Source organism: Colobus angolensis, unplaced genomic scaffold (assembly GCF_000951035.1).
Source record: "Colobus angolensis palliatus isolate OR3802 unplaced genomic scaffold, Cang.pa_1.0 Scaffold90, whole genome shotgun sequence".
Classification (NCBI taxonomy): domain Eukaryota; kingdom Metazoa; phylum Chordata; class Mammalia; order Primates; family Cercopithecidae; genus Colobus; species Colobus angolensis.
This window is the reverse complement of record NW_012122932.1, coordinates 1,759,787-1,782,372: the sequence shown is the minus strand read 5'-3', so window position 1 is coordinate 1,782,372 and position 22,586 is coordinate 1,759,787. Positions and strand designations below refer to the sequence as shown.

The window sequence follows — 22,586 nt, the reverse complement described above, 5'->3', positions numbered from 1 at the left end:
TATATATATATATAAAATTCTTTAAAAACAGAAAACCTTCTGGATTACATTATTTACACAATCCCTACCAAGCTGGGAAACCAACAAAGAAGAGTTTTGTGGGGTGGTGATAAACTGGAGCATTGCTTTTGTCATAGACTTTTCCTGGGGTGTGTACATACCATCACTCCCAGCTGATCTTAGGGCTTAGTAGTGGCTCATTGCTGTCTCATTTAGAAAGCCCGACAGAGAGACTGTCAGGAGAAAATCAACACTGACTGTGCTCTGGCTCCACCTTGTGTCTAAACCTGGTAAATGGCCAGATAAATTAGTGTATTCAGAGTACTTCATGAATCAATGCATAAAGCCTGGCTGGATGGCATGTGCCTATACTCCTAGCTACTTTGGAGGCTGAAGGAGGAGGCTCACTGGAGCCCAGGAGTTTGGGGCTGTAGTGTACTATGATCATGCCTGTGAGTAACCACTGTACTTCAGCCTAGGCAACAGAGTGAAACTCCATCTCCTTAAAAAAAAAAAAAAAAGTACCAGTAAATACCTAAGAGTCATGTGCACGTGGTTGGATGAAATGAGAACAAGCAATCAGCTCTCTCCAATCTGAAATGAGGGAATTCTACAGGTCAAATGACAGTTAAGTTACTCAAACAAAAGAGTGAAATAAAGAAAAAACAGGGAGAACAAAGAAGTATAGCTATGAAATAAAAAGACACTTAACCAGGTGTTTTTTAAAAAGGACATATTGTTGACAACTGGAGAAATTTAATGTGGACTGGGTATCAGATGACAAAATGACAAAAGTAATTAATGTTAATTTTGTAAAGTGTACCGATAACCTTGTGGGGTTTTTTTTTAATAGAAAGGCCTTATCTGTTAGATACATATTGAAGTATTTACATGTGAAATAACATGAAAACTGGGATTTTTTTCTTTTAAAAACACTTCCTTCACAGTTTAATTACCGATCTGATCACTTTCTCTGATCCCTCCCCAGCAAATGATGCATTATCTGTAACAGACGGTCCAAATTTAGAATTTGGCATACAGACCCTCTGGAATTTGAGTCTTATCTATTTCTCTAGTGTTTCCTCTCCCTTCTCTCCCTCCATTCTGTCTCTCTCTTTCTGCCTCCATTTTCACTCTTGGTCCTTTACAATGATCTTTTTACCTGGAAGATATTCCCATCTTGCCTTTCTACCTCTGCCTGGCTAAATCTTGATCATCAGACCTCCCCATACATGAGGAAGCCTGCCTGTTCACTCAAGCCCCCTTAGGTGTTCCTGCTCTCTGTTCCCACAGCAGCCTGTGCTACTGCTCCCAAGACTTTTGACAGTTACATTGCACTGTCCATTTGCATTTGTCATATCACCCCATCTAACTACCACTAGACTCTAAGGCCCATGAGGACAAATAGTTGTGTCTCTCCATTCCCCACCCCCTGTTTTTTGCCTTAGCTTTTCACACCCGTCCAGCACATGTACTAAGTGATGAATAAATGTTAACTGAAGGAGCAAAGGTGTAAATTTGTGAATGCTCACAAGGCACCATTTCAGTGACAACACAAAGATGAAAAAAACACAGTCTGTGCCTCCAGTGCTGCTATCATCTGGCAATGATAGCCAGAGAGCCTCATTCATCTGGAATCATGCAGGGCTGCAATTCTTTACTGCAAGAAAAAAATCGCCTTGATATAGGCTACAAACAACACATAGGCTGATTCTATGGAAGATGAGGACTGAGGAGGTGAAAGAAAGGAAATACAGCCTTGTGTGTCTCACATTTACTGAGGCTGATGGGAGAAACATCTGCTCCCTGGCTGTGTGGGTGCAGTATAACTATACTTATCAGAACCAACAACTGTACTTATCAGAATCAAGACTTGCGCAGTGCTCCTTTTGAGATAGGCACTTTATAACTGCTGAAGACTAGGTGCTATTGTGACCTTTATTTCACACAAGGAATCTGAAGCATGAAAAAAAAAAAAAAGGTAGATAACTGCCTAAGGTCACACAGCTTGAAGTTGATGCAGTCAGGATTCATACCCAAGCAGTCTGGTTCGAAAGCCCATGATCTTACCTTTTGCACCTAACTCCTCCTGCAGGAAATAGGCTTTGCAGACCCCATGTGAGCTGGGCTGTCGGAGCTGAGGCAAATTAGCCCATGCCTCTGCTTACCTTTTTGGCAAGACAGGTATAGGGACCAGCTGAACAAATACAGGGTGATGACTCTGTGCTTAGCATTGTGGTAGAAAGCTGGGAACCAGATGAACAAGACTTACAAGCCTGCCCTAAAGTGCTCATGGTCTGTTCAGCTGCCTTTTGTGCAGACTTTCTCAATGCACAGATTAAACTTACCTCTTGTCTGCGGGATTCACAGATAAAAGTTTCTACATCCAAGTAATTCTAAATATCCACAATGAATTTTTGAGACTACCAATTTGAAGAGCACTCTATTATATGGGAGTATGATCTTTAGCCAGAGTTTGAGCCTAGACAAAATTCCAACAAGCAAACCCAATTGTCACTTTGTATTAAAAAGATTGGCAGTGACCTTGAGTGAGAACACAGTAGAGGCTGGATACTGCATTCAATGCAGTAAGTACATTATCCCACTATTCCTTACAACCATTCTATAGCTGCCATTATTTTTTAATTTGTATAAATTTAAGGAGTACAAGTGTACTTTTATTACATGGATACACTGTGTAGTGGTGAAGTCTTGGCTGTTAGTGTATCCACCGCCCAAATAATATATACATTGGGGTCCCATTGTTTTTATTTTATACATGAGGAAACTGAGGCTTGGAATATTCAGTAACTTGTCCTGATTACACAAGTAGGAAGGAACAGCAACCAATACACAAATCTATATCTTAACGCTCATGATATAATGACTTTAGTTCACAGTACTCTTAAAAACATGATTTGTAAAAATATGTTTCTTAATAACAAATGGACAGCAAGCAAGATGAAGGATTTTAGGTTTTGGATGGGTACAATTGCATTATGAGTCTATTTACACAAAACCCACGACTGACTGAAATTTGTTTCAAGGAGAAGCCACGTGTGTGTACAAAGAACTGAGAGATTAGCGCCTCTCCAGCCTAGGCATGCCTCTTTCGTTTCACCATGTTCCCCACAGCCAAGGAGTAGTTAAACATGGTATCCCCTTGTAAGTATCAAGGCTGTAGTGTATAGAAATGCTCGCTGTGCTGCATAATTTGTCACAGGTAACCTAGAAAGAACTATCTGGGGCCGGGCGCGGTGGCTCACGCCTGTAATCCTAGCACTTTGGGATGTCGAGGTGGATGGATTACCTGAGCTCAGGAGTTCGAGACCAGCCTGGGGAACACGGTGAAACCCCATCTCTAATAAAAATACAAAAAATTAGCCAGGTATGGCAGTGTGCACCTATAATCCCAGCTACTCGGGAGGCTGAGGCTGGAGAATCGCTTGAACCTGGAGATGGAGGTTGCAGTGAGCTGAGATCCTGCCATTGCACTCCAGCCTGGGTGGCAGAGTGAGACTCTGTCTCAAAAAAAAAAAAAAAGAAAGAAAGAAAAGAGAGAGAGAAAAATAAAACAAAAAGAAGTCTCTTGTAGTGAGATACCGCTAGTACATGCAATACCCAATGGATACTGCCTCATGTAATATACTTCCTTAATCTTTACTTATTATTAATCCCATTTGACAGACAAGAAACTTGAAACTTAGAGAAATCAGGTAACCTTTCCATGCCACCCACCCATAAAAAGCTGGAATTGAAATTACGGTCAAGGTAGTCTGTCTTCAGAACTCACTTAATTATTATGCCCAACTGCTTCCCTAAAATATAAGCTGACATTTAACTTGCTAGAGATTCATTATAATAATTTGTTCTATAAAAACCTGTATATGGTAGGGTCACATATTATTCAAAGTCTGCATTCAGAGTACTTATCAATGCTAACATAAATATCATATATTCTGAGTACTGGGAAAGATAAGTTTTTATGTGATTTAAAACACCTCCACTTCACAAAAATAATTCTTCCCCACTTTGCTGTAATCAGTTTTATATACTGAAAAATTACCGTTGTCCCAATTCTCCAGTGTACCTGGCCTTCTTTGTCTCATCCTGCTTCCTCCAACAATAGAGCTATTGGACATGATGTCCCTTCCACTTGGAACTTCCTCTTCACTTTTTCCCAGTCATCTCTCACCCATTCTTTGGAGCCCAGTGCAATTATCACTTACAAGAAAGCCTCCCATGGTGTTCTCCAGTAAGGGTAGGAGTCTTGTTGGTCTGGTTCACTACTGCAGCCCTAGGACCTGGTACATCACCTGACACTTGCTAGTCATCCATAAATGCATTTGTTGAATGGGTAAATGAATGAATACAAGGAAGACCATAGTATTTATCTCATAGTTTCTGAACTATGAGATAAAAATGTGGGCTAGGCGCGGTGGCTCGCCCGTGTAATCACATCACTTTGGGAGGCCGAGGCAGGTGGATCACCAGGTCAGGAGTTCAAGACCAGCCTGGCCAAGATGGTGAAACCCCGTATAGCTGGGTGTGGTGGCAGGCACCTGTAATCCCAGCTACTCAGGAGGCTGAGGCAGAGAATTGCTTGAAACCGGGAGGCAGAGGTTGCAGGAGCTGAGATCACGCTACTGCACTCCAGCCTGGGCAATGGAGCAAGACTCCGTCTCAAAAACAAAACAAAACAAAAAATGTGTTGTTTTTGCTTCAGTTCTCAGTCTGCTTCCTGAGATATAAGGGGAGGAGACTGAGCACCTCATGGGGGCACACAGATATACACCATATCAAGCAGCCATGTCAAACACTTTTGTCTTGTTAACCCCTTAGTGGATCCAGCAGATTGAAGGAGCAGAGGCTGCCCTACACCAGAAAATGATGGAATTGGAAAGTGACATGGTAAGTACAAAGATAAGATATTGTAAAAATTAAGAAAAATCTATAAGGCAAACGTAAAATTAAAGTTGCCTCTACCAGTTTTATTTGGCACTGATGAAAGTTTGTCATCTTTCCATTATTATTTTATGTACAGAAGATGGAAAAAAAATTACCAGAAGTACCAAACAATTTCACGCTATATTCTCCCCCCAAAAAAGTTAGGTTTTGGAAAATATCCAAAACTAATGCTGAAGAAAATTGAGTTTTCTTATGTTTCCTTTGTTAGGCTAAATAATTTTTCCACTGTATTTAATTAACAAGTAAAAATTACAGAAATGGAGGGTGTAACTCTGATTTTAAAAATCCCTAAGCCACCTTACATCCATTAGAATAGCTCTTATCAAAAAAAAAAAAAAAAGTAGAAAAAAAGACCTAGTACAGTGGCTCACACCTGTCCCAGCAATTTGGGAAGTTAAGGCAGGAAGAGTGCTTGAGCACAAGAGTTCGAGACCAGCCTGGGCAAGATAGTGAGAGCCCATCTCTACAAAAAATAATTAGCAGCATAGTGGTACGTGCCTGTGGTCCCAGCTACTCAGGGGGCTGAGACAAAAGGATCATTTGAGCCCAGGAGATGGGCTCCAGTGAGCTATTTTTGTACCACTGCATTCCAGCCTGGGCAACAGAGCAAGAAGACCCTGTGTTCCCACAATCAAAAACATAAAACGAGTGTTGGCAAAGATAGGGGGAAATTGAAACCCTTCTTCACTATTGATGGGAATGTGGAACTGGTACAGCCACTGTGAAAAAAAATATGGTGGTTGCTCAAAAAAAATCAAAACAGAATTACTATATGATTCAGCAATACCACTTCTGGGTGTGTATCCAAAAGAATTGAAACCAGAGTCTGGAAGAGATACTTACACACCCATGTTCATAACAGCTTTATTCACAATAGCCAAAAGGTAGAAGTAACCCAAATGTCCATCAATGGATGAACAAATAAACAAAAGGTGGTATATACATATTATGGTATATTATTTAGCTTTCAAAAGGAAGGAAGTTCTCATACAAGTTACAATATGGATGTACTTTCAGGACACTATGTTAGGTGAAATAAGCTATTCACAGAATTATAAATACTATATGAATCCACTCATGTGAGGTGCTAGATTAATCAAACTTAGATAGTAGACTAGTTGCCAGGAAGTGAGAAGGGGAAACATAGAGCTGTTGTATAATGGGTATAGTTCAGTTTTGCAACATGAAAAATTCTGTATACTGGTTGCATAAGAATGTGAATATACTTTGTACTACTGAACTGTACACTTAAAAATGAGTTAAAAATAAGTAAGGTTGTAAATGTTATGTGCATTTTACCACAATTTTAAAAGTTTCTTTTTACTTGCCAAGTCTAAAAATTGGTTATTATTATCTTACAGCAATGCGTAGAAATTTATAACAAGATTGGGCTGGGTGTGGTGGTTCATGCCTGTAATCCCAGCACTTTGGGAAGCTGAAGCGGGCAGATCACCTGAGGTCAGGAGTTCGAGACCAGCCTGACCAACATAGAGAAACCCCATCTCTACTAAAAAAATACAAAATACTAGCCGGGCGAGATGGCGGGCGCCTGTAGTCCCAGCTACTCGGGAGGCTGAGGCAGGAGAATGGCGTAAACCTGGGAGGCGGAGCTTGCAGTGAGCCGAGATCGCGCCACTGCACTCAAGCCTGGGCGATAGAGCTAGACTCCGTCTCCAAAAAAAACAAGAAATTTATAACAAGATTATTATTAATGTTATCATTATAACTAGAAAACATGTAGTGGATTCCTATTGGACAGGGAATCCTGTAAAAACAACTTGCATTTGTGTAGCACATTATAGCTTATAAATTGTTTGCTTATATTTTATACAGTGCTCACATTTTACTAAGAGGTTAGGCTCCAATGTCAAAGCATATAAAAAGAACAGCTTGTTATTATATTATATTATTTTATTTTATTATATATTTGGTCAAGAAAGCTTTCCAAATGAACAATTTGTCTTCAAAATTACTCTTGACAGCACTTTAAAAGCACAAATATTAATTAAACGATTAGCCTGTATCAGGCAGTGTTCTAGGTGCTGGAATTCAGCAGTCACCAGCAGAGTCAACAGCAAAATTGCTCCGTACAGATATATGAGCTCTCAAAAGTCAACACCATTGAGTTTTTCTTCACAGCGTGAAGAGGTCTTTGTTCCTTCAGTTAAGCACCCAAAGAAACAATTGACTTGTGCTTGGGACTCTGTTGTACACAGGGATATAGTTTTAAGTGCCAATGGCAAGATGCTCGTAATGTGAGAAGCACACAGAAACTAAGAACAAGAGAGGGAACATCAGATTTACTTTGCCCAGCTCACACTGGCTTTATGGCAAAGGCAGACACCCACTCATTAAGCGGCAGTGTGGGTGGAATCACTACCACTTTTTAAATTGCTATTTTTGTCCTTATGTTTGCTAGTTGTACACAGATGAATTTGAATAAGTTAAACTTGTTGATTATGCAACCTGGCTATGTTCCATCTTATCACATTCTTACAAAAATATATTATCATAATACATTTACATAGATAGGCTTATTATTAAACACTAGTCAAAATCTATATTTAATCACATGCTCTCAGATTAAAAATCTTTTAGAGAATTCTATGTGGATTTTTCATTATATCTTTTATGCTGCTTTCCATTGATTTTCACATTCCTTGTGTGAGACTGTGAGAGTTGAACTATTTCCCTAACAGACAAAATTTATGACTACAAATACTAGAGATTTGTCTTATGGTAGAATTAGAGGAAACATTAATCAATACAATTTGTATGTCACTTTCTAGTTAACTAAGCTGACTCTATCAATATGGCCCTTTGTTATAGGAACAGTTCTGCAAAATAAAAGGCTATCTGGAGGAAGAACTAGACTACAGAAAACAAGCTCTTGACCAAGCATATATGGTAGGTACAACAAGCGACAGAGACACCCAGAGTATTTACAGTTAAGTACTGTGAAATGAAGTATCCTATTTAATTTTCCATGCTATGTGCTTGAATAGATCATGACATGCAGTTTATTCATCGACTGGTTTTCAGTTCTAATTTTAGAACAAATACATTCCTAGCTCTTTACTTATTCTTATAAGATTCTTGTAAGATGTTCTTATAATATCTAATAAATATTTAATTATACTTCATTTTTTAACAATTAAAAGGCCAGGCATGGTGCCTCATGCATGTAATCCCAGCACTTTTGGGAAACCAACATGGGCAGATCCCTTGAGTCCCAGAATTCAAGACCAGTGTGAGCAACATGGTGAAATCTTATATCTCAAAAACAAAAATAACAATACAAAATACATAAATTTGCCAGGCTTGGTGACATGCACCTTGTAGTGCTAGCCACTCAGGAGGCTGAGGAGGGAGGATTCATTGAGCCTGGGAGGCCAAGGCTGTAGTGAGCTGTGATCGTGCCACTGTACTCCAGCCTGGGCAACAGAGCAAGATCCTGTCTTAAAACAAAAACAATTAAATATATGTTGTGGATGATATTTGGATAAAGAACAGATTGAATGGCAGTGTAGATTCAAGAGAAATTTTATTAAATCAAATTCAATCATTTGGGAGGCGGATCTAGTAGTGGAATAATGTGTTTAATGTTTGTTATGCATATTTTTAATTCATTTATCTCTTACAACAACCTGTGAGATATAGGTAGGATTATTATGATTATTATTCATATGTCACGTATGAGGATAGTAAGATTTAGAGAATTTAAGAACTTTGCCCAAGTTGATAAGTGGGTAGTGTGTAGATCTGACTCCAGATCCTGTGGCCTACCATAATCCAGCCACAGCAACTGAGGCTTCCATGGTAAATGGGCTGTGCCATTTGTCTCCCACAGAAGATTATGCTGATTAAGGGCCACATGTGATCCATTTTCCTCTACCAAATTCCTATTACACAATTCTTCATACTGAACTATAGCTCACATTTCTTCTCTCCTTATGCTCTACTGTACATTAATTCATGGTTATGAATCAAAAGAAAAAGAGCAAATTAAAGGAACATTTCAAAGAATTCCTAGCAGAGGTTTTTATAATGCTTTCCTGGAAGCAGCTTGAGTCACTTTTGGGGAAGGAGTGAAGTACTTAGTCCCTGCTTGTAACAAAGACGAACTTGTCTTTGCATTCCAAAATAAGTAAGAGATTCTGAGCTTGTTGGATGGGGAAAGAAGAGAATGGGCATTCGTTGCTAATTAGAGACAGAGAAGGAAGTGATTTTTGCTTCATTTTGCTTCACTTCTACCTTTCACCCTTGCCTCTTCCACCTGTACAAAATTAACTTGTGTGTTTATGTGGCTCCTGAGACTACTGAGTACTCATTCAGAAAACCATATTTATCCTTAATAAGGTAAGATCTGCTTAGCCCAGGACAAGAGCTAGGAAAATATTTCTCACCAAAGCATGTCTGGTCACTTCTGTCAGACTTAGTAGGGATAAGATTGTAGATTTTAGCAACTGTTATTTGAAGCATATCAAAAAAGAAAGAAAAAGAAACAGATATAAGAGGCAGTGGATCCTTCATCTACAAAAGAAAGACTCAGAGAAATATTATAATAAGAGCAGCCATTATAAATCTCAGAGAACTTATAAACAGACCAATTCCAAAACTTTAGGTCATTTTTGGATTTTATTTCTTAATATTATTTCAAGAAAAAAATTTGGAGACCATAAAGCCATCTTCAAGTACCAGCGGTTTGTCATGTATTAATAGAATGGGAGCAGTATTTTGTGCACAAAATATATCTCCAATTTTAAGTATTTTGTCCTAACTTAGACTATTTATTTCTAGAAGTATGGCCACTATGGTAGATGTCCTTAAATATATGAAGAGCTGTCTTGTTTTTTGGGGTTTTGTTTGTTTGTTTGTTTGTTTGTTTGTTGTTTTGAGACGGAGTTTCGCTCTTGTTGCACAGGCCAGACTTCAGTGTCCGATCTTGGCTCCCTGCAACTTCCACCTCCCAGATTCAAGCGATTCTGCTGTCTCAGTCCCCTGAGTAGCTGGGATTACAGGCGCGCGCCACCACGCCCAGCTAATTTTTTATATTTTTAGTAGAAATGGGGTTTCACCATGTTGGCCAGGCTGTTCTCAAAATCCTGACCTCAGATGATCCACCTGCCTCGGGCTCCCAAAGTGCTGGGATTACAGGTGTGGGTCACCGCACCTGGCCAAAGCTGTCAAGTAGAAGTGAGAACACACTTATTCTCAGCTACTCTTTAGGATAGGAAATACAGTTATTATAACAAAGTGAGGGCTTTCTAAAAAGGAAAAGTATATAAAATGGGCAGGGTTCCAAGAAAGAACAAATGTTCCCTCACTAGAGAAGTCCATGGATTGGCTAGATGACCCTTACGGAATCTCATAAAAGGGGATTTTCAGAAGTGTAGTTAGGCTAGAGAAGCTTTGAAATTATTTTCTTGCTAAGATCCTTTAAGACTAAAGTTGACAGCCATACACATATACATACATAGCGTACACTCCCACACCGCATATCAATGCCAAGTTCCGAAGTTAGACTTTTCTAATTCTATTTGCCAGAGAATCCAGGAACTAGAAGCTACTTTGTACAATGCTCTACAGCAAGAAACTGTTATCAAGTTTGGTGAATTATTAAGTGAAAAACAGCAAGAGGAACTGAGGACGGCAGTAGAAAAGTTACGGCGGCAAATGCTGAGGAAGAGCAGAGAGTATGACTGTCAGATTCTTCAGGAGAGAATGGAGCTCTTACAGCAAGCCCATCAGGTGAGGACTGAGTCACTGCCTCTGCGTAGGGTTAGTACTAGCAAATGGGACTTAGTACTAAGTACACGGTATTGAGTATGGGTATGGAGAAGCCCAGGAGATACAAGTTATTTTCAGAGAGTAAGATAAATAACCATTGTTTTCTACCTTCATGCACATATAAAAATGACAGTTTTATAATAATTCAATCTTGAGAAAATTGGCGTTTCAGAAGGACTGCATACTGCTATTTTTAGAACTACATTTTCGTGAAATACCCTTTGAATTTCATGGAGTCTGATTATCTGCATTATGCAGGGAAGCAGGACACTCTCCAGGGCAAAAATAGTGCTTTCCATTTATCGCTCACTCCAGTCCGTAACCAAGGCTGATAACAATCCGAATAGTGTAAAAGAGAACAAGGATCGTTCACATGACAAACATCACCAACAACAAAGCCCGGCAGCTGCTGTTTACTTACTGACATTTGCTTTATGTCAGTAAGTAAACTAAGGAATCTACTTACATCATTTCCTTTAATCTTCATAATAGCCCTATGAGGTAAGTATTTTTATTATCTCAATTTTGGAGATAACAATACTGAAGATAAGAATGTTTAAGTGATTTGCCCAAGATGACACAGATGGTAAGCAACAGTCAGGATGACAGCCTAGGTCTGCTGACCTCGAAGGCCTGTGTGTCTGAACACTATTGTACCATCATCCATGACTTATGTGATTCATCAGCAAGGCTCAAAATAGGCACCCAATACTAATTTCCAGCCAAAATTTTTGATTGCAACTCTATTCATGCCATAGCTTGACAGTTGAGGGCTGAGATCCTGGTCAAAATACAGATTCAATAAGGATTCCACAACTGAAAGTGTCAGGTTATAGTATTAAATCCTCAGAAGCTATAAGAAGCAACTGGTACAAAATCCAGATGGCATGAATAGTTGGTAAGAATTGTGTGGTCATCAGTGATTATGGTAAGTGGAAAACAAGAAGGGGTTCTTTTATGAGGCAAATCAAAACAATTCATGGGGGACATGACACTTAGCACACTTCAGATGCAGGCAGGAGCTTTGTAGATTTTATAGGCTAACAGATTACCAGAGTAGGTGGAGAATTCTGAAGTCACACATCCCAGAAATGATAAATACGTATATGTTCCTATTAATGCCCCTTCAGATTCCATCACAAAGGTTTGGTTTTGACCCATGGAAAGACTCAAAGTCTTTAATAATAGACTCTATGGCATCATTGCATTGCTTCGTGCACTTTTCTTCTAGCAGGGGATAGAAATGTCCCCTGCACAAATTTCTTGTGCTGCGATAGTATGTAATTACTTTCAACAAATTGGGAGTTATGTCATGGAAACACAGAAGTGTTTACTTTTAAGATGGACTAATAGTTATCTAAATTTATTTATGATAAAAACTTTATTCCATTTCAGTATGTCTTTAACCATTTAGCTAGGATACTTCACTCCTGAAAGAGTTGATTTTGTTTAAGTTATCCAGTAGTGTCAGTAGTACACTGCATTTCTGAACCTCAGAGAGTTTCGCTGACATTTTCCATCCATCTCCTAAACAAATGTTCATTAGAATATGCCTTTCCCAGTTATTTCTTACTCTTCTTCTTCCCTTTTAATTAATGGCTGAGTTTCATAGAATTATTCCAGAAGATATGGGCCAGGATTTTTCACATATAACTATGTAATACACTCTAACTTCTAAAATATATCACTAACCATTTATTACACAATTCTGCTTGAATATTTAAGAGTGAACTGGTGAGTTCTTATCCTTACTTCTCTTCTCTCTCCCCATCTGCCTGTCTTAGTCAGTAGAATTACCATCTCTCAAATCACTCTGGCTAGAAACACTGGAGTCTTCTCTGTTCTTTCCCTGTAAGCATTAATATAACACCACATCCAACTGGCATTTCCCCTAAAATGTTTCTGATACTGGTCCATTTTGTTCATTTTTGTCACCCCAGGCATGTACAGGGTCTTTCATTATTCGACCAGCTTCCAGATACTGCCAAATATTCTCTATGGGAATCTGACTCCATCATCTATGCATTTATTCAGTCAAACCTTTAAATGTGTTTCCTAGGTTCTAAATACTGTGCTGACAGAGAATTCACCATGGACCCTGCCTCCACAAAATGTAGGATCCATAGAAGGATATAAAATGATTAACACAAAGAAAAATAATTATGATATATCATAATAAATGGCATTTTTAAAAGCACATGCAGGTGCCATGGGGCCTAGTTCTAGCTCTCCTCTTTTCAGTCCACCACACATCTCATCTCAGATTTTTCTCACTTTACCTCATAGTACATTCTTGCCCCAAAGCCTCCATGGTCCCAATTTCCAGTTGAGTAGTCTTACGCAGGTCTCTTCAGGTCCTTCAGTAGCTGACTACCCCTCCCTCCAAAACCAGATTTGACCCAACCCCGGAGCATACTTCCCTCTCCACTCATGCAAAACATCCTGGTCCCACTTGTGCTGTGATTATCTACCTCTAAGCCCCTGTTGCATAATTACTCATCCTAACATGTCCATTAGTTTTCATTGCATTCATCCAAGTGTTCTCATTTTTCCAGGCCCAGTTTAAGATCCAACCCATTCAGGATCCTCTCCCTGATGAAAATTTTTAAAATGAACCACATACTGCCCAAAAAAAATCTACATTCTATATTCTGTCATGCATTCATTCACAACCATTTATTGAGGGCCTGCTGTGTACCAGGTGCTGGGAGTGTAATGGTAAGCAAAGACATACAGATCACTACTCTCATCTATCTCACAGAGGAATAGGGACAGAGCCACAGCACAAATGAACAATGACTGAGGCAATTTCTGAGAGTAGCAATAAGTGCTATGCAGAAACATATACAATGTATGTGTGAGTTTGGGAGTAGGATTGGCCACTTTAGGCTGGCTGGTCACAGAACGCCTCTCTGAAAATACCGAAGATCCAAGAAATGAGCCACACAAAGATCTTGGCCAAGTGTCCCAGAAGTCAGGAACAACAAGGGCTAAGTCCCTATCATCGGAATAAGTTTGGAATACTCAGGGAACAGAGCAAAGGAAGGCTAGAATGTCAGGAGCACACACAGCCAGAGTGAGGTTGATAGGAGGAGACATTCGAGAACTAAGAAAGGACCACGTCACAAAGGGCTTTGCAGGAGTTCGAGTTTTATTCTAAGTACAACTCTTCCCCACCCACTTCAGCTCAGGGGACCATGGAGATCATTTTTACATTCTGAGAGTTCACAGTGGCTGCTATAGATGAATGCAGGATGGTCAAAATAGAAGGCGGGAAGAGCAGGTAGAAGCTGCCACACCAGTCCTGACAAGGGAAGACAATGACTTGGTGAACTTGGTATCAGTAGAAATAAAAAGAAGTGGGTAGAAAAGGAATGTTTTGGATCCATCAAGGTTTCCTGTTGGGTGGATGGCAAAGGGATGGGAAGCAAAAAGAAATCAAGTGTACGTCATACGATGTAGCATAACACATTTATTTAACAAAAAAAAAATGTATGGACACCTTCTTCATGCTAAACACTACACTGGGAACTGGAGATGGGTGATAAAGTTATTCAGTTTTTTCCATTGTTTACCTTTTCTATTTAATTTTGTTATTCCATCTGGATCTGATAGTTCTTTGAAATCTGGAACTAATTGGTGCCTTATTGGTATTGTCCATTACATTCAGCACAGTCATGAGCATGTAAGGAGGTGCCCAACAAGCGTAGACCTGGTGCTGAATGGATGCTGCAGTAATTTTACATATTCATGATTTTGTCCATATAGGACTTGCCTGCATATCCAGCAGACATGCCAAGGAATTACTTGAACACTCAAGGTAGAAATATCTAGCAAATGTATTCTTTTACTGTGTAGCTATGGAGCACTGACAGCACTATGGAAATATACACCAGCACACACATCACATATGTATACACACACCATCAACATTCCAGTCCCATCCCTCTCTCCAGCATTCATTATGGCATAATTTCAAGGTTAACCTTTATGGTCTCACTCTGACCAAAACACACCATCTCTTCTTGCACAAACCTTAGCCCCCTTACTTTGAAGAAGAATTTCTCAATCTCAACACTGCTGAAATTTTGAAGCAGATATGGGTGGCTGTTCTGTGCCTTGTCGGATGCTTAGTAGCATTTCTGGCTTCTACTTGGTAGATGCTAGATGCACATACTCCCAATTGTGATAATACAAAAATGTCAAGACATTTAGATAATGGTGATGGTTGCACAACTTTGTGAATATGCTAAAACCACTGAATTACACAACTTAAAATAAATAAACATATTAACTAACCTTAAAAAAATGTGCAGAACTGCCAAATGTCCCTGACTGGGGCAGGGAGAGACAAACAGGTGAGATCCACTCTTTTAAAGAGAAGGAGATATGCTTTCCAAGTTCAAGTACCCCTTGTTCTAGCTTCCCCTTTTTTCTCCTACCATTGCATTATAAAAACCTCTCTTTCTGTTTTATCATCCCATTTGGCTTCTAGTGTTTTCTTCATACACTCCATTTCTCTATTTTCTAATTATTCCCAGCAGAGGTATTAAATAAGAAGCCTGCATTGTGTAACCATGTACATGAACACAAAAAGCCTTTAGATTGCCAGATATAAATGTGAAGACTTTATTTTACTTGTAAATAATTGTTATGTAATGTTGATTTCAAATACTCAGTGTTTAAATTAGTGGAATTTTGTTACATAACTGAGAGGTAAGTTCAAAGACAGTCTTGGAACTTTTCGTCTTTAGGATTACTTGTGTTATGTTTGTTATGTTCTGGTGTTTTCCTAATTTACCAGTTCCCTACTGGGAATGTTTGTTGATGTGTAATCTCTACTTTGTTTTATGAGAATTTACCAATTCTATTTTGTGAGAAAATTGTATCCTGAAACAAGGCTGAAATAGGGTTAAGAAAAAAAAGGTTAAGAAAGAATAATTGGATTGTTTACATCTATATGAGTCAGCCTCAGCCATCTTTAATGTGGTAACAAACAATCAAAATCTCAACCCAAATGGTTCATAACAAAGCTTGTTTCTTGCTCTCTAGTTCTGAGACACACTACACCCTCTACAAGGATTTGATATTCCCAAATCTTATTCCAACTCGCATTCCACTGGCCAAAACAAGTCTCTTTGCCAAACTCAGTATCAGTGGTGTGGAATCTACACCTCACTAGAAAGGGGTCCACAGGGATAGGCCCAGTAGAAAGGGTAGCAAACATTTTTTGAAAAGATAATCAGCAACAATGATTTTCTACCACAAGCATAGATAATTTCTGAAGTATGCAACACGTTTTTGGGTGGGGAAAAATATAAATGTGATGTTTCCAGCTGCTTGTACAAATATTCAGGTTTGTATAGGAATTTTCATGTTTTCGTTTGGTGAATTATTTTTCTGCACAACTTACCACCTACTGATGCTTTCTTTCTTTTCTTTTCTTTCTTCAGAGAATTCGTGACTTAGAAGATAAAACAGACATCCAGAAAAGACAAATAAAGGACTTAGAAGAAAAGGTATGTGTCAAGTTCAATAAGTATCTTATTATTTGTTCAACCAGAAAGCAATATTGATTTTACTCACTGTATTTTCTTTCTGGCTTCTCAGTTAATTGTGTGTCTTGCAGAGGCAGGTGTAGTTACAGTAAACCTAGCTTTCACCTTCAGTCAGTCAGAACGCCAGGAAAGAGTCTGCCATCAGTAACTTAGCCTTCACATGTTTGTCTTTTGTGTTTCTTTCCTATTTTTTTATGTGTTTTCTTTCCTTAGTTTCCCCTTCCTTGTCTTCATTTCCTTTCCAAAAGTTTCTTCTGAATTTGGTTACCCTACTTTGCTCTTTTTTTAAAAAAAATCTTTTAGCACCTTTTTTTTTTTAACCTTTTCCATTATCATTCATAAAAAGACCTTTCTTCCTTGTGCTGCAGTTTCACCTTAACAATCAGTTCAGAAATTTGGGTTGATATATGATAATCATGTTGTCCTGTCACTTCCCCAGGGATCTCAAAGAGTGGCTGCTTCCTCCAAGTCAGCCAGTGTTTTTGAGGGGTATAACAACGTGGCTCTAACAGAGGGCCCTTGGAAATGCATGTGGGGTGGGAGAACAGACAGAGCTCAGGCTGGGATGCTGAACAAGCTGCAGTGAGCTACACAGGCTTGCACAACACAAAAAGTCAAAGCCTGGAATTCCCGAGCAAGATGGCCAAATAGGAACAGCTCCGGTCTGCAGCTCCCAGCCAGACCAACACAGAAGGCGGGTGATTTCTGCATGTCTAACTGAGGTACCTGGTTCATCTCATTGGGACTGGTTAGACAGTGGGTGCAGCCCACGGAGGGCAAACCAAAGCAGAGTGGGGTTCTTCTTGCCTTACCCAAGAAGTGCAAGGGGTCAGGGAACTCCCTCCCCTAGCCAAGGGAAGCTATGAGGGACTGTGCCGTGATGGTGCACTCTGGCCCAGATACTATGCTTTTCTCATGATCTTCACAACCCACAGACCAGAAGATTCCCTCAGGTGCCTACACCACAAGGGCCCTGGGTTTCAAGCACAAAACTGGGAGGCCGTTTGGGCAGACACTGAGCTAGCTGCAGGAGTTTTTTTTTCATACCCCAGTGGCACCTGGTATGCCATCAAGACAGAACCATTCACTCCCCTGGAAAAGGGCCTGAAGCCAGAGAGCCAAGTGGTCTTGCTCAGTGGATCCCACCCCCACGGAGCCCAGCAAGCTAAGATCCACTGGGTTGAAATTCTCGCTGCCAGCTCAGCAGTCTGACGTCAACCTGGGATGCTGGAGCTTGGTGGAGGGGAGGAGCATTCACCATTACTGAGGCTTGAGTAGGCACTTTTCCCCTCAAGTGTAAACAAAGCCCCAGGGAAGTTCAGACTAGGTGGAGCCCACCACAGGGCCACAAAGCTGCTGTAGCCAGACTGCCTCTCTAGATTCTTCCTCTCTGGGCAGGGCATCTCTGAAGGAAAGGCAGCACCCCATTCAGGGGCTTATGGATAAAACTCCCGTCTCCCTGGGACACAGAACTTAGGGGAAGGGGCAGCTGTGGGTGCAGCTTCAACAGACTTAAACGTTCCTGCCTGCTGGCTCTGAAGAGAGCAGTAGATCTCCCAGCACAGTGCTCGAGCTCTGTGAAGGGATAGACTGCCTCCTCAAGTGGGTCCCTGACCCCCATGCCTCCTGACTGGGAGATACCTCCCAGCAGGAGTTGACAGACACCTCATACAGGAGAGCTCTGGCTGCATCTGACCTGTGCTCTTCTGGGACAAAGCTTCCAGAGGAAGGAGGAGGCAGCAATCTTTGCTATTCTGCAGCCTCTGTTGGTGATAGCCAGGCAAACAGAGTCTGGAGTGGACCCCCAGCAAACTCCAGAAGACCTGCAGCAGAGGGGCCTGACTGTTAGAAGGAAAACTAACAAACAGAAAGCAATAGCATCAACATCAATGAAAAGGACAACCATGCAAAAACTCTATCCAAAGGTCATCAACAGCAAAGACCAAAGGTGGATAAATCCATGAAGATGAGGAAAAACCAGCACAAAAAGGATGAAAATTCCAAAAACCAGAATGCCTCTTCTCCTCCAATGGATCAAAACTCCTCGCCAGCAAGGGAACAAAACTGGATGGAGAATGAGTTTGACAAATTGACAGAAGTAGGCTTCAGAAGGTGGGTAATAACAAACTCCTCTGAGCTAAAGGAGCATGTTATAACCCAATGTAAGGAAGCTAAGAAACGTAATAAAAGGTTAGAGGGATTGCTAACTAGAATAACCAGTTTAGAGAAGAACATACATGACCTGATGGAGCTGAAAAATACAGCACGAGAACTTTGTGAAGCATGCAGCATCCATAGCTGAATCAATCAAGCGGAAGAAAGGATATCAGAGATTGAAGATCAACTTAATGAAATAAAGTGTGAAGACAAGATTGGAGAAAAAAGAATGAAAAGGAATGAACAAAGCTTCTAACAAATATGAGACTATGCATAAAGACCAAACCTACGTTTGATTGGTGTATCTGAAAGTGATGGAGATAATGGAACTAAGTTCGAAAACACACTTCAGGATATTATCCAGGAGAACTTCCCCATCCTAGCAAGACAGGCCAACATTCAAATTCAGGAAATACAGAGAACACCACAAAGATATTCCTCGAGAAGAGCAGCCCTAAGACACATAATCATCAGATTCAGCAAGGTTGAAATGAAGGAAAAAATGTTAAGCACAGCCAGAGAGAAAGGGTGAGTTACCCACAAAGGGAAGCCCATCAGACTAATTAGTGGATCTCTCAGCAGAAACCCTACAAGCCAGAAGAGAGTAGGGGCCAATATTCAACATTCTTAAAGACAATAATTTTCAACCCAGAATTTCATATCCAGCCAAACTAAGCTTCATAAGTGAAGGAGAAATAATCCTTTACAGACAAGCAAATGCTAAGGGATTTTGTCACCACCAGGCCTGCCTTACAAGAGCTCCTGAAGGAAGCACTAAATATGGAAAGGAAAAACCGGTACCAGCCACTGCAAAAACAACCCAAAATGTAAAGACCATCAACACTATGAAGAAACTGCATCAACTAACAGGCAAAATAAACAGCTAGCATCATAATGACAGGATCAAATTCACATATAACAATATTAGCCTTAAATGTAAAGGGGCTAAATGCTCCAATTAAAAGGCACAGACTGGCAAATTGGATAAAAAGTCAAAAGTCATCAGTGTACTGTATTCGGGAGACCCATCTCATGTGCAAAGACACACATAGACTCAAAATAAAGGAATGGAAGAAGATTTATCAAGCAAGTGGAAAGCCAAAAATTTTAAAATGGGGGGTTGCAATTCTAGTCTCTGATAAAACAGACTTTAAACCAACAAAAATCAAAAAAGACAAAGAAGGGCATTACATAATGGTAAAGAGATCAATGCAACAAGAAGACCTAAATATCCTAAATATATATGCATCCAATACAGGAGCACCCAGATTCATAAAGCAAGTTCTTAGAGACCTACAAAGAGACTTAGACTCACACACATGAATAGTGGGAAACTTTAACACCCTGTCAATATTAGACAAATCAACAAGACAGAAAATTAACAAGGAAATTCAGGACTTGAGCTCAGCTCTGGACCAAGCAGACCTAATAGACATCTACAGAACTCTCGACCCCAAATCAACAGAACATACATTCTGCTCAGCGCCACATAGCTCTTATTCTAAAATCGACCATATAATAGAAAATAAAACACTCCTCAGCAAATGCAAAAGAACAAAAATCATAACAAACAGTCTCTCAGACCACAGTGCAATCAAATTAGAACTCAGGATTAAGATACTCACTCAAAACCATACAACTACATGGAAACCAAACAACCTGCTCCTGAATGACTACTGGGTAAACAACGAAATTAAGGCAGAAATAAATAAGCTATTTGAAACCAATGAGAACAAAGACACAACATACCAGAACCTCTGGGACACAGCTAAAACAGTGTTTAGAGGGAAATTTGTAGCACTAAATCCCCACAGGAGAAAGCGGGAAAGATCTAAAATTGCCACTCTAACACAACAATTAAAAGAACTGGAGAATCAAGAGCAAACAAATTCAAAAGCTAGCAGAAGACAAGAAATAACTAAGATCAGAGCAAAACTGAAGGAGATAGAGACACGAAAAACCCTTCAAAAAATCAGTGAATCTAGGAGCTGGTTTTTTTGAAAAGATTAACAAAATAGACCACTAGCCAGACTAATAAAGAAGAAAGGAGGGAAGAATCAAATAGACCCAATAAAAAATGATAAAGGGGAGATCACCACTGATCTCACAGAAATACAAACTGCAATCAGAAAATACCATAAACACCTTTATGCAAATAAATAGAAAATCTAGAAGAAATGGATACATTCCTGGACACATACACCCTCCCAAGACTAAACCAGGAAGAAGTCAAATACCTGAATAGACCGATAACAAGTTCTGAAATAAAGGCAGTAATTAATTGCCTACCAACCAAAAAAAGCCCAGGACCAGACAGATTCGCAGCTGAATTCTACCAGAGGTACAGAGAGGAGTTGGTACCGTTCATTCTGAAACTATTCCAAACAATAGAAAAAGAGGGACTTCTCCCTAACTCATTTTCTGAGACCAGCATCATCCTGATACAAAACCTGGCAGAGACACAACAACAACAACAAAAAATTCAGGCCAGTGTCCCTGATGAACATCATCGTGAAAATCCTCAGTAAAATACTGGCAAACCAAATCCAAAAGCACATTAAAAACCTTACCCACCACAATCAAGTTGGCCTGAACCCTGGGATGCAAGGTTGGTTCAACATACGTAAATCAGTAAACATAATCCATCACATAAACAGAACCAATGACAAAAATACATGATTATCTCAATAGATGCAGAAAAGGCCTTTGATAAAATTCAACACCCCTTCATGCTAAAAACACTCAATAAACTAGGTATTGATGGAACATATCTCAAAATAATAAGAGCTATTTATGACAAACCCACAGCCAATATCATACTGAATGGGCAAACGCTGGAAGCATTCCCTATGAAAACCAGCACAAAACAAGGATGCCATCTCTCACCACTCCTATTCAACATAGTATTGGAAGTTCTGGCCCAGACTATCAGGCAAGAGAAAAAAATAAAGGGTATTCAAATGGGAAGAGAGGAAATCAAATTGTCTCTGTTTGCAGATGACATGATTGTGTATTTAGAAAACCCCATTGTCTCAGCCCAAAAACTCCTTAAACTGATAAGCAACTTCAGCAAACTCTCAAGATACAAAATCAGTGTGCAAAAATCACAAGCATTCCTATACACCAATAATAGGCAGACAGTCAAATCATGAGTGAACTCCCATTAACAATTGCTACAAGGAGAATAAAATACCTAGGAATACAATTTACATGGGAAGGACCACTTCAAGAAGAAATAAAATTCACTGCTCAAGGCAATAAGAGAGAACACAAACAAATGGAAAAACATTCTATGCTCATGGATAAGAAGAATCAATATCATGAAAATGGCCATACTGCCCAAAGTAATTTATAGATCAACACTATTCCCATCAAGTTACCATTTACTTTCTTCACAGAATTAGAAAAAACTATTTTAAATTTCATACGGAACCAAAGAAGAGCCCATATAGCAAAGACAATCCTAAGCAAAAAGAACAAAGCAGGAGGCATCATGCTACCTGACTTCAAACTCTACTACAAGGCTACAGTAACCAAAACAACATAGTACTGGTACCAAAACAGATATATAGACCAATGGAACAGAACAGAGGCCTCAGAAATAACACCACACATCTACAACCATCAGATCTTTGACAAAACTGATGAAAACAAGCAATGGGGAAAGGATTCCCTATTTAATAAATGGTATTCAGAAAATCAGCTAGCCATATTCAGAAAACTGAAACTGGACCCCTTCCTTACACCTCATACAAAAATTAACTCAAGGTGGATTAAAGATTTAAATGTAAGACCCAAAACCATAAAACCCTAGAAGAAAACCTAGGCAATACCATTCAGGACATAGGCATGGGCAAAGACTTCATGACTAAAACACCAAAAGCAATGGCAACAAAATCCAAAATTGACAAATGTGATCTACTTAAGCTAAAGAGCTTCTGCACAGCAAAAGAAACTATCATCAGGGTGAACAGGTAATAGGATAACCTACAGAATGGGAGGGAATTTTTGCAATCTATCCATCTTACAAAGGGCTATTATCCAGAATCTACAGGGAACTTCAACAAATTTACAAGAAAAAATAAGCAACCCCATCAAAAAGTGGGCAAAGGA

The 22,586-nt window shown here is 39.6% G+C and overlaps 1 protein-coding gene across 4 annotated transcripts in view; it reads left to right on the top strand.

Annotated features, from left to right (window-relative positions):
• The window catches only part of JAKMIP2 (janus kinase and microtubule interacting protein 2), a 195,731-nt gene that overhangs the window by 155,734 nt on the left and 17,411 nt on the right, over positions 1–22,586 (top strand). For all 4 annotated transcript variants that reach the window (XM_011931503.1, XM_011931502.1, XM_011931501.1 and 1 more), the window contains 4 exons: positions 4,843–4,911; positions 7,798–7,875; positions 10,516–10,719; positions 16,212–16,277. In XM_011931503.1, the coding sequence (XP_011786893.1) occupies positions 4,843–4,911; positions 7,798–7,875; positions 10,516–10,719; positions 16,212–16,277 (417 nt within the window). The remainder of the gene's footprint in view (positions 1–4,842; positions 4,912–7,797; positions 7,876–10,515; positions 10,720–16,211; positions 16,278–22,586) is intronic.